Source organism: Podarcis raffonei, chromosome 17, assembly GCF_027172205.1.
Source record: "Podarcis raffonei isolate rPodRaf1 chromosome 17, rPodRaf1.pri, whole genome shotgun sequence".
Taxonomy (NCBI): Eukaryota; Metazoa; Chordata; class Lepidosauria; order Squamata; family Lacertidae; genus Podarcis; species Podarcis raffonei.
Window position 1 is genome coordinate 7,481,228 of NC_070618.1, and position 10,337 is coordinate 7,491,564.

Below are 10,337 nucleotides of genomic sequence, written 5' to 3' on the forward strand. Positions count from 1 at the left end.
TATGGTCCAGCTCTCACTTCCATACATCACTACTGGGAAAACCATAGCTTTTACTATACGGACCTTTGTCGGCAAGGTGATGTCTCTGCTTTTTAAGATGCTGTCTAGGTTTGTCATTGCTTTTCTCCCAAGAAGCAGGCGTCTTTTACATTTTTTTAAAAAAGGCCTCTGAGTAGGAACGAGGAAGTGTCGTCTCTATACTTTCGTACTTCTACAGTCACGGAAGTAGCCGAGCGCTTCTAAAGGGACGGCTTCCCTCCAGGAGCATGCGCACACGGCTTCAAGAAGCCAAGCCTTTGTGTGGGCAGGTGAGGGTCCTTTTTCCGGTCCTGTTGATGTTTTGGGCGCTTCTCACTTTTGCAGAAGGGCTGAAAGCGGCTGGCAAAGGCAAGTCCACTTTCCCCCTGCAGTTTGATCTGGGCTGGAGTATTGTTTGTTGGGTTTTGTGGTTGTTTCTGCTGTTATTCATAATTTGCATCTTTTTTTAAAAAAAAATAAAAAATCTCATGCTTTTATTTGATATTAATATTTTGATATTAATATTTTTTAACCTCTTATTACGTGGCAATTGCTCCATTTTGTGGACTTTTCGATGTGTTGTACTTATTGTTTGTGATTGCTTTGCTTTTGTAATTGCGTAATTCCCCCCCCCCCCGTGCCGTAAGCTGCTTTGTGCATGGTCTGAATTATACGAATAAAATAATGATCTACCGGTTTGGTAAGCGCAAAACAAGCATTTGCTTTCAGATCTGCTGTTGGAACAATTGCTAGGAAAGGTCTCGTTTCACGGTGCAATCCCACACCCTCTTCTACCTGAAAGTCCCACTGAATCAGGGTGGATTTGATTTAAATCAAATCGATTTAAATCACTACTCAGTAAGACTTGATTTGATTTTGATTTTTTTACAGAAAGGCATTCCTGCTGGTATAATCTTAACATTTACAACCAAATGAAGGTTTCATTTTTGGAACAATAACTTTTCAGAGTAGTTTTTACAGTTACTGTATAACAAAAATGACTGATTTGGTTATACTACTAGAAATACATAGACAGGTAATTATGAAATTATTGTGAGGTTTAGTAAGTTAACTGTTTGTCTATGGACAACTTTTCTGCTGTACTTTATTGGAAGGAGGAAAATAATCAATTCCTTAATAACAATTTAAACAATTTATTTCACTAATACAATAACGTTATAGCATATGTATCCATGTTTGTTAACTGATGTGGTTAAACATTTAAAAAAAAAATACTTAGACTGATTTTCAGCACACATGAAAAACTTAAAACAAATCCTTATTTCCTGGACTGTAATGTAACTTAAATAGAAAGCTATCTTTAGAAGGATATTTTCCTCCGAAAACATTTTATTTTAAAAATCTGATTTAAATAAAAAAAATTCTGATTTAAATTTTTTTTAAAAAAAATCTGATTTTTTAAAAAAAATCATTGATTTTTATCCACCCTGCACTGAATTCAGTTACAGAAGTCATGCCTCTGAGTAGCTATGCATAGAACTGTATTGTTGGAGACTAGGAAATTTATTGGCGCATGAGGTGTTGAGGACTTTACCAGACACATGAAGTTGGCAGATGGAGATGTATGGAATCCCTAACTCGCTGGACCAGAGGTCCGGAATGATGGGACCAACACCTGCTGCGTATTCCCCTGGTTGGTAGCTAGCAATCCTTTTGGCTACTTTTATGATTTCCACCTCCTCCGTTATCATTATCATCATCGGTGCTTTTTTTCCAGCTGGAACTTGCTGCAACTCTGTTCCGGCACCTCTCAAGTGGGCGCCATTGTAAGAGAACAAGGGAATGGATACAAAAGCTTATGGGTTATGCAGAAATGGCGAAACTTACTGGAAGAATAAGAAATCAAGATAATGAACTTTTTATAAAAGAATGGAAATATTTACAGATAAATTGTAAACACAAAAAATTAGCAGGATTAATATAATAACCTTCAGTTTTATAAGAGTATATATTTACTTTAGATTATTAAACGAGCAAGCTAAATGAATATGAAGAAGATATTAAAAAATGATTTTAAGGAACCGCAGAAAGAGGAGGAAGTCAAATTCTGAAATGTTCAATTGATTGTAAAACTAATGAAATGTATAAATTGAAAAATTAAAAAAATTAAAAAGAGAAGAAGGGAGGCGTTCATGGTGAGTTCCAGACCACTTTTGATAGAAAAATCATTCTTATTTCAATTTAACCTTTCTAGGTTTCCGTCTCTGAATCCGGCCATGGAACCTTCTGCTCCTGAAGGGGAGAAACCCGCACTCTCTGCCGCGATGAGGGCAAAGATAGAGCGGAATCGCCAGCGGGCACTGATGCTGAGGCAAGCAAGGCTGGCGACTAGGCCCTACCCTCCTACCGGCGAAGGTTCGCTTGGCACTGCAGTGTAATACACGATGGACAGGTCCAGGTAGCTTGTGCAGGTTAGCCTCCAGCTGGTAAGAGAGGCATATGGATAGGGAAGAGGGAAATCTTAGAATTTTGGAATGGGAAGGGACCCCCCCAAAGCTCATTTAGTCAACCCCCCTGGAGTGCAGGGTTGATGTTGTGGCCAAAGGGCAAATTATCAAGCCTTTCGACGTTGGGCTTACCTCTGAAGCTTCTGTAGTCTGAGCCAGTTGTGCAATTTAGGGCGGTTCATAAAAAACTTTTTTTTAAAAAAAGCCTGCTCCAAATGTCTTATCTTACTACACTAGGGATTATATAGCTAGATCTGAAATTTCACGCACATCAGTTAACATCTTGACCCTGCTCCACTGAATTGAAATTTCAGCCCTCACGACATAGGAAAACGGCCAAGTAAACAGCTATTTTCTTGAAATTTCAGGCCTTTGGAGCAGGCATTTTCAAAAAAAAGGTTTTTTTTATGAACCGCCCTATCGTGCATATGGCTAGCAAAAGTATACTGGAAAGTAAAAGGCACATTGTGATGTGAAGTTGTGGGTTTCCTTTGTGGCTGTGTGATGCTGAAGTCTGTGAGCTCCTGAAGGAGGCTAATGCAGTGCTCTTTAAAAACATTCAGGCAAGAAGGGAAAGCCTTCAATCTGTAATGCTACAAAGCAGAAATCTTAGGTGGTTGCCACCAGCTTTAGAGTTATGATCCAGGGATAGAAAATACTTGGGCTGATCCTTGATGTTGACAACCCAAAAGGAGACTTTTCAGAGACCTCAGGCCCATCTTCCTCGTTAGTTCTAGCAATCGATCCTTTGCCTTCTTAAAAGTGAATGGGGATCTCTTAAATGTATAGAGAGCCAGTGTGGTATAATAATAATAATAATAATAATAATAATAATAATAATAATAATAATAATAATTTATTATTTATACCCCGCCCATCTGGCTGGGCTTCCCCAGCCACCCTGGGCGGCTTCCAAAAGAATATTAAAATACTATAATACATCAAACATTAAAAGCTTCCCGAAACAGGGCTGCCTTCAGATGTCTTCTAAAAGCCTGGTAGTTGTTGTTCTCTTTGACATCTGGTGCGAGGGTGTTCCACAGGGAAGGCGCCACTACTGAGAAGGCCCTCTGCCTGGTTCCCTGTAACTTGGCTTCTCACAGTGAGGGAACCGCCAGAAGGCCCTCGGCGCTGGACCTCAGCATCCGGGCTGAATGATGGGGGTGGAGACGCTCCTTCAGATATACTGGACCAAGGCCGTTTAGGGCTTTAAAGGTCAGCACCAACACTTTGAATTGTGCTCGGAAACGTACTGGGAGCCAATGGTATAGTGGCTATTGTCAGACTAGGATCTAGGATTGGTCTTTGGACTACAATTCCCATCATCCCTGACTACCGGTCCTGCTAGCTATGGATGATGGGAGTTGTAGTCCAAAAAAACCAAAAACCATTTGGAAAACCAAGTTTGGGAAATCCTGATCTAGGAGACCAGGATTCAAACCCCAAATGACCTTGAAGCTTGGCCTTGGGTCAGTGACTAACCCTCAGCCTGATCACAGGGTTGTTGTCAGAATAATATGGAGAGAGGGAGAACTAAGTATGCTACCTTGGATGAAATATAGGATATAATAGGATATTAAAGCAATGCAATAATAATGTATTGGATTTCAATAGATACTCCTTTTTTTTCTTTTTTTTCTTTTTTGTCTTGTGGGCTGCTTCTTAACATTTGAGCAAGGTTAGACATGGCTGCCTCACCTACCCATAGACTTTATTACATTAGTGTCAGGTACTGATTGCAAAGTTTATTTTTGTTGTTTGTCTCTGCAGGCAGTTCCAAAGTGAAAGCGCCTCCAAAGATAATCGATACTGGGGGAGGATTCTTTCTTGAAGAGGAGGAGGAAGAGGAAAACACAGCAGAGAAAGTTGTGCATCTCCCTGGTAAATATGGCAGTGAGGAAACGGCTGCTGTTGTAGTTAGTGGAAGGTGCCATGATAGGGGAAAATGGGAACTGAGCCAAAAGTGAAATTCCTTACTTGCAGAGACATAAAAATATTTGTCTGAAAGACTGGTACAGTGGACGCTCGGGTTGCGAACGTGATCCGTACGGGATGCATGTTCGCAACCTGCAGCGTTCGCAACCTGCAGTGGCAGGTTGCGATTTGGCGCTTCTGCACATGTGCAAAGAGTGATTTAGCTCTTCTGTGCATGCGCAACCGCCGAAACCCAGAAGTAATCTGTTGCGGTACTACCGGGTTTTGGCGGTCCGTAACCCGAGAAAACGCAACCTGAAGCATCTATAACCTGGGGTATGACTGTACAAGCACACATTGCAATGTGTTCTTCTAGAAGAGCTGGTGAACATACATTGGTACCTTGGGTTACAGATGCTTCAGGTTACAGACGCCTCAGGTTACAGCCTCTGTTAACCCAGAAATAGTACCTCGGGTTAAGAACTTTGCTTCAGGATGAGAACAGAAATCGTGTGGCAGCAGCGGGAGGCCCCATTACCTAAAGTGGTACCTCGGGTTAAGAACAGTTTCAGTTTAAGAACGGACCTCCAGAACAAATTAAGTTCTTAACCCGAGATACCACTGTATTGTGCATTAGTTCATAATTATCTAACAGTCTGGTCTTGCAGGGCTGGGAATGTAAAGAATGTTAAAAGGAATATGAAGGCTGCATGCATAAATACTATATTTAGCTGCAGGACAGAGTCAGAAGTCCTTTTATTCTTCTTTCTTTCTTTCTTTCTTTCTTTCTTTCTTTCTTTCTTTCTTCAGATTTCCCTTTTTCTTGTCTTTTCTCCTTTCTGCCTTTGTTCTTTTTTAGACTAAGTAGCTGTTTTATATCAGTGCATTATAAAAAGATACTTTGCAATGGGTATTTTTTGTGTAGCTCTGAATAAATATCAATAAATAAATTAAAAATTAAAAAAATACTTTTGCTATCTTGAATGCACTTTAACAGCTTACGCCCTGTCGTTGTTTATTCTTTTTTTAAACAGGGCCTGTGTTAGAATTTGATTACACTATTTGTGAAGAATGTGGTAAAGAATTCATGGATTCCTACCTCATGAACCACTTTGATCTAGCAACATGCGATAATTGCAGGTATATAGCAAACAAAGAAAGGGGGAAATAATGGCTTGTATCCAGTGCTGACCTTTAAAGCCCTAAACAGCCTCGGTCCAGTATACCTGAAGGAGCATCTCCACCCCCATCATTCAGTCTGGACACTGAGATCCAGCACCAAGAGCCTTCTGGTGGTTCCCTCAATGCGAGAAGTCTACAGGGAACCAGGCAGAGGGCCTTCTTGGCAGTGGCACCCGCCCTGTGGAACACCCTCCCAAGTAGGATTTACTTGTGTGTGTTTATGCATAGGACCGAAGGGAGAGGGTTATGGCTGAGTGAGAGAGACCACTCTTTGCTCTCAGAAGGTCTTGGGTTCCTGCCCGACCATCTCCTGGCAGAGCAAGGGAACCGCTTCTAGTCAATGTAAGCAATAAAGATCTCATGGACCGGGGGACTTAACTCTGTGTAACGCACCTTCCCATATCAGATTGTTGACGGACTGCTTTACAGCTCAGAAAATAGCAGCTCATACATAATAACGGTCTTAGTTTCACTGAATGGGACCTTGTTTCAGAGATGTTGAAGAAAAGCATAAACTCATCACAAGGAGTGAAGCCAAGCAAGAGTATCTTCTGAAAGACTGCGATTTAGACAAGAGAGAACCGGTGCTAAGATTTATCCTGAAGAAAAACCCTCATAATCCGCGATGGGGTGACATGAAACTTTACTTAAAGCTACAGGTACTGAACTTTCTTCAGTAATGTGTGATCTCTCTATAAAAAAACACCCAGTTTTTATTTACAGTAGGGAAGACAAAATGCAGGGTGTGACCCTCCAGAAAAGGTAATTGGGTACCTGGCAGTGAAAGAGCAGTGGTGGTTTCACCCACGAGACACCGCCAGGTGAGGCTGCCCTCACGCTCTGGTCCTCAAACTGAGGGAAGAACAAGTTGCGAGGTGCTGGAGCTAATTCAGCTTGTTTTTCCCTTAGTGCCCGGGCACTGGGGGCAGAGGGAGTCCCTCTGCCGCTGGTGCCCCGTGTGGAGGAACAAAATGCATTGGCTCACTGGAGTGAAATTGCCAATACTCCTGCCAAGGAGCTGAGGCAGTTTCACCCCAGTGCTTCACGGGACTGGGCCTAATGCAGCTCGTTCCTCACTTCACTTTTCAACATCACAGTGTTTGGCTGGTTATACATCACGATGCTGAAAAGCTGCTATCGCCAAGCCCTATTCTGAACACTTAGGGACACGGGGGGGCGCTGTGGGTTAAACCACAGAGCCTAGGACTTGCCAATCAGAAGGTCGGCGGTTCGAATCCCCACAACGGGGTGAGCTCCCGCCAACCCAGCAGTTCGAAAGCACATCAAAGTGCAAGTAGATAAATAGGTACCGCTCCAGCGGGAAGGTAAACGTCGTTTCCGTGCGCTGCTCTGGTTTGCCAGAAGCGGCTTAGTCATGCTGGCCACGTGACCCGGAAGCTGTTCGCCGGCTCCCTCGGCCAGTAAAGCGAGATGAGCACCACAACCCCAGAGCCGGCCACAATTGGACCTAATGGTCAGGAGTCCCTTTACCTTTACCTATTCTGAACACTTGTGTACATTCCACAGCATCCCCTACTTTACATGTAGGAATCCCTTCTACATGTTAATTCAGAAGGGCAGCATTGTTATAAATGCCTTTGCTGGATACAGGTTATGTGTCTAGTTTATTAAATGTCACACTACTTCTGTACCAACATGAATAAAACTAATGAGGTGGGTATCTGCATAGTTTTGTGTCCCATTTTTATAGTGTGGAGGGAAACAGAGGAATTCCCTTGGAACAGATCCATGCAGGCTTGAGGCCTACACTTGAGGCCTCTGGGCGTTGGCCACAGTGCGCTGCAAGAGATCAGACTCCGAGACCACTTTTTTGTTTGTTCAAATGTCTTATTCTGCAGGTGATCAAGCGCTCTCTTGAAATCTGGGGTAGCGAAGAAGCGTTAGAAGAAGCGAAGGAAAGCAGACAAGACAACAGAGAGAAGATGAAACAAAAGAAGTTTGATAAGAAAGTTAAAGGTGAGTGTGAATTGAGTGTTCTCTTGACCACCCCACCCCACAAACCTACCAGTTAAACAACAGGTGTCTTCATCTTCTAGCACACTGAACGGCTTACTGGGTACTTGGACAACGTGGGTGGCACTGTGGTCTAATCCACTGAGCCTCTTGGGCTTGCTGATCAGGTCGGCAGTTTGAATCCCCGCAACGGAGTGAGCTCCCATTGCCCTGTCCCAGCTCCTGCCAACCTAGCAGTTTGAAAGCACACCAGTGGAAGTAGATAAATAGGTACCACTGTGGCGGAAAGGTAGACGGCGTTTCCGTGCGCTCTGGTTTCCATCACAGTGTCCCGTTGAGCCAGAAACTGTTTAGTCATGCTGGCCACATGATCCGGAAAGCTGTCTGTGGACAAACACCAGCTCCCTCGGCCTGAAAGCGAGATGAGCACCACACCCCAGTCGCCTTTAACTGGGCTTAACCACCCAGGGGTCCTTTATCTTTTTACCTACGGGGGGGGCGGGGAGGAAGTTAGTCCCATCTATGGGATAGTTTCTCTGTAATTTGGTCCTCTGGAATATTTCAATTTGGTATAATTGTTTTGGAACTTGAAATGTTGGGAAGACTTCTGCAGTTTTTCTGCCCCTACAAATTCTGGATTACAATATACAAATCAGGGATTGTGGTTGAAAGCAGGAGCCAATCTCCAGGACACAAAAGAAAAACTTGGAGGCTTCTGGTCTGCCTTGAATAATTTTCTTCTTCATTTTGTATTAGAACTGCGCCGAGCTGTAAGGAGTAGCGTTTGGAAAAAAGATACAAGCGTTCATCAGCATGACTACGGGGCTGAAGAAATGATAGATGAAGACCTGTACAAGAAAACCTGCACGACGTGTGGTCATGAATTAACATATGAAAAAATTTAGTATGTTCTTAGTGTTACATTAAAATGTACCTTTTGTAATTTTTTTTAATCCAATGAACTAAGTTCTCAGCGACTTTTTTTACACGCAGTCTTCCTCATCCACAATTGAAATGCAATGTTAAAAATCTGATTTAATGGGAGAACTGTGCAGCCTGCTGAATCATGTAAGGATTGAATTGTATTGTGTATCACTGCTAATAAAATAAAATAAATGAAAACAATGGTATTCTCATCCCTTTATCTTTCATTGCACATTATCTTCAGTAATTCCTGCTGGATATTCTAATAGCGTGATACAAAGTGTTAAGACTTCCACTGGGTGTACATCCCAATAGCATTTTGTTTATTTGGGACTAAAGATGCTACTGAAGTAATTTACTAGGGCTTGGTAAGGTAAAGGTAAAGGGACCCCTGACCATTAGGTCCAGTCGTGGCTGACTCTGGGGTTGCGGCGCTCATCTCGCTTTATTGGCCGAGGGAGCCGGCGTACAGCTTCCGGGTCATGTGGCCAGCATGACTAAGCCGCTTCTGGCGAACCAGAGCAGCACACGGAAACGCCGTTTACCTTCCCGCTATCTACTTGAACTTTGACATGCTTTCGAACTGCTAGGTTGGCAGGAGCAGGGACCAAGCAACAGGAGCTCACCCTGTTGCCGGGATTCGAACCGCCAACCTTCTGATCGGCAAGTCCTAGGCTCTGTGGTTTAACCCACAGCGCCAGGGCTTGGTAATGCTCTACAAAAGTTGGAATTACAGGAAGTGGCCCCCCTTAAATTATGCACGTGTATGGTTTCTAGTTTTGCTGGAGAGGAAAAGCCAGAAGATCCCTTCCCTTAACCACTTGAGATCTTATTTAGCCAGCAGTCCTTAGCACACTTAAGTACATGTAACTTTCATTAGTTAAAATGAAAGCTGAGAAGCAGCAGCTCAAGTGCGAATCCAGTGGCATCTCACATACGTACACAAAGCAGTGATTTTATGTACACCACAGCAAGGGCTTTTAAGCCAAGACAATCTCAAGCTTTTCAGTAAGAAACAACTTAAATGGTGAAGGCATTCAGTAACGAGGTGTGTAGAGAAACCAGATGCAAATTAAGTGCTTGGGGAAATTAATCAGGGAGAAATGGTTCTGTGCAACGAGGAAAGGTAGGCACATCTAGCAACACTTGGGACTGCAAATACTGATGTACACTCCTGTGAGAATGCCTCAGGAGGCAAACCTCTGAGACAAGTTACATAATTTTGTTAGAAGATCACAAATTCATTCTGAATCCTTTAAGATACCATCCGGATCTGGCAATCTGTCAGTTTTTCAATGCAGCTTAATACTTTGTTTCTTGTCTTAATTTGTCCGACTCCATTCCTGAGTTAGTCAAAGATTAGGAAAAAGCTAATTTAGACCCGTAATTTAGGACTGCTAAAATACTCTTTTCTAATATGAGACAGTAGCCTGTCCAGTCTTTACCATCACTCCCAAGTTTTGCCCATCCTTTATAGTTGTTCATGGCCAAGATGATATAGGTGAGAAATACAACAGTACCACTGAATTGCAGAATGTGAGGTCTTCGGAAAAACCACCAAGTCTTCTTCACACAGTCCTTGGGCAGAGAAACAGGTTCATGGCATCTGGGAATACAATTAAGCCCTGTGGTGGATCTGGATAGGTTGTTTCTCCCAGAGCTAAGAAGGGTGTGACCAAGATGTCTTGCGAAGCCATTTCTAACTCAGCACTTCATCCTGGCCAAATTCCTGAGCAAGTATGAGCATTTAGGACGATGCACAACATGCATCAATGCTTTATTATTATTATTATTATTATTATTATTATTATTATTATTATTAATTCTTTTACAGCAGACCAGGCTGCTTTCTTCTTA

General features: G+C 42.7%; 1 protein-coding gene across 3 annotated transcripts; it reads left to right on the forward strand.

The window, feature by feature from the left end:
- The first annotated feature begins 289 nt into the window (after positions 1–289).
- On the forward strand, positions 290–8,499 carry XPA (XPA, DNA damage recognition and repair factor). Of its 3 annotated transcripts, none has more exons than XM_053371046.1 (7): positions 290–308; positions 2,234–2,394; positions 4,257–4,367; positions 5,435–5,540; positions 6,076–6,241; positions 7,442–7,559; positions 8,313–8,499. In XM_053371046.1, exons 2-7 carry the CDS (start codon positions 2,256–2,258, stop codon positions 8,459–8,461), a joined length of 789 nt encoding a protein of 262 aa, XP_053227021.1. In that variant the 5' UTR covers positions 290–308; positions 2,234–2,255; the 3' UTR covers positions 8,462–8,499. The 3 variants fall into 3 exon arrangements, with proteins under 3 accessions (XP_053227021.1, XP_053227020.1, XP_053227022.1); XM_053371045.1 differs by having other exon boundaries at positions 301–387; XM_053371047.1 differs by lacking the exon at positions 290–308 and adding an exon at positions 318–391.
- The last annotated feature ends 1,838 nt before the right edge of the window (positions 8,500–10,337 follow it).

Excerpts from the sequence above, each read along its gene's own strand:
- XPA (XM_053371047.1), top strand. The coding sequence starts at position 336 with ATGTTTTGGGCGCTTCTCACTTTTGCAGAAGGGCTGAAAGCGGCTGGC. Across the intron at positions 2,395-4,256 it reads CTACCCTCCTACCGGCGAAG|GCAGTTCCAAAGTGAAAGCG; the intron begins GTTCGCTTGGCA and ends TTGTCTCTGCAG. Across the intron at positions 5,541-6,075 it reads GCAACATGCGATAATTGCAG|AGATGTTGAAGAAAAGCATA; the intron begins GTATATAGCAAA and ends ACCTTGTTTCAG.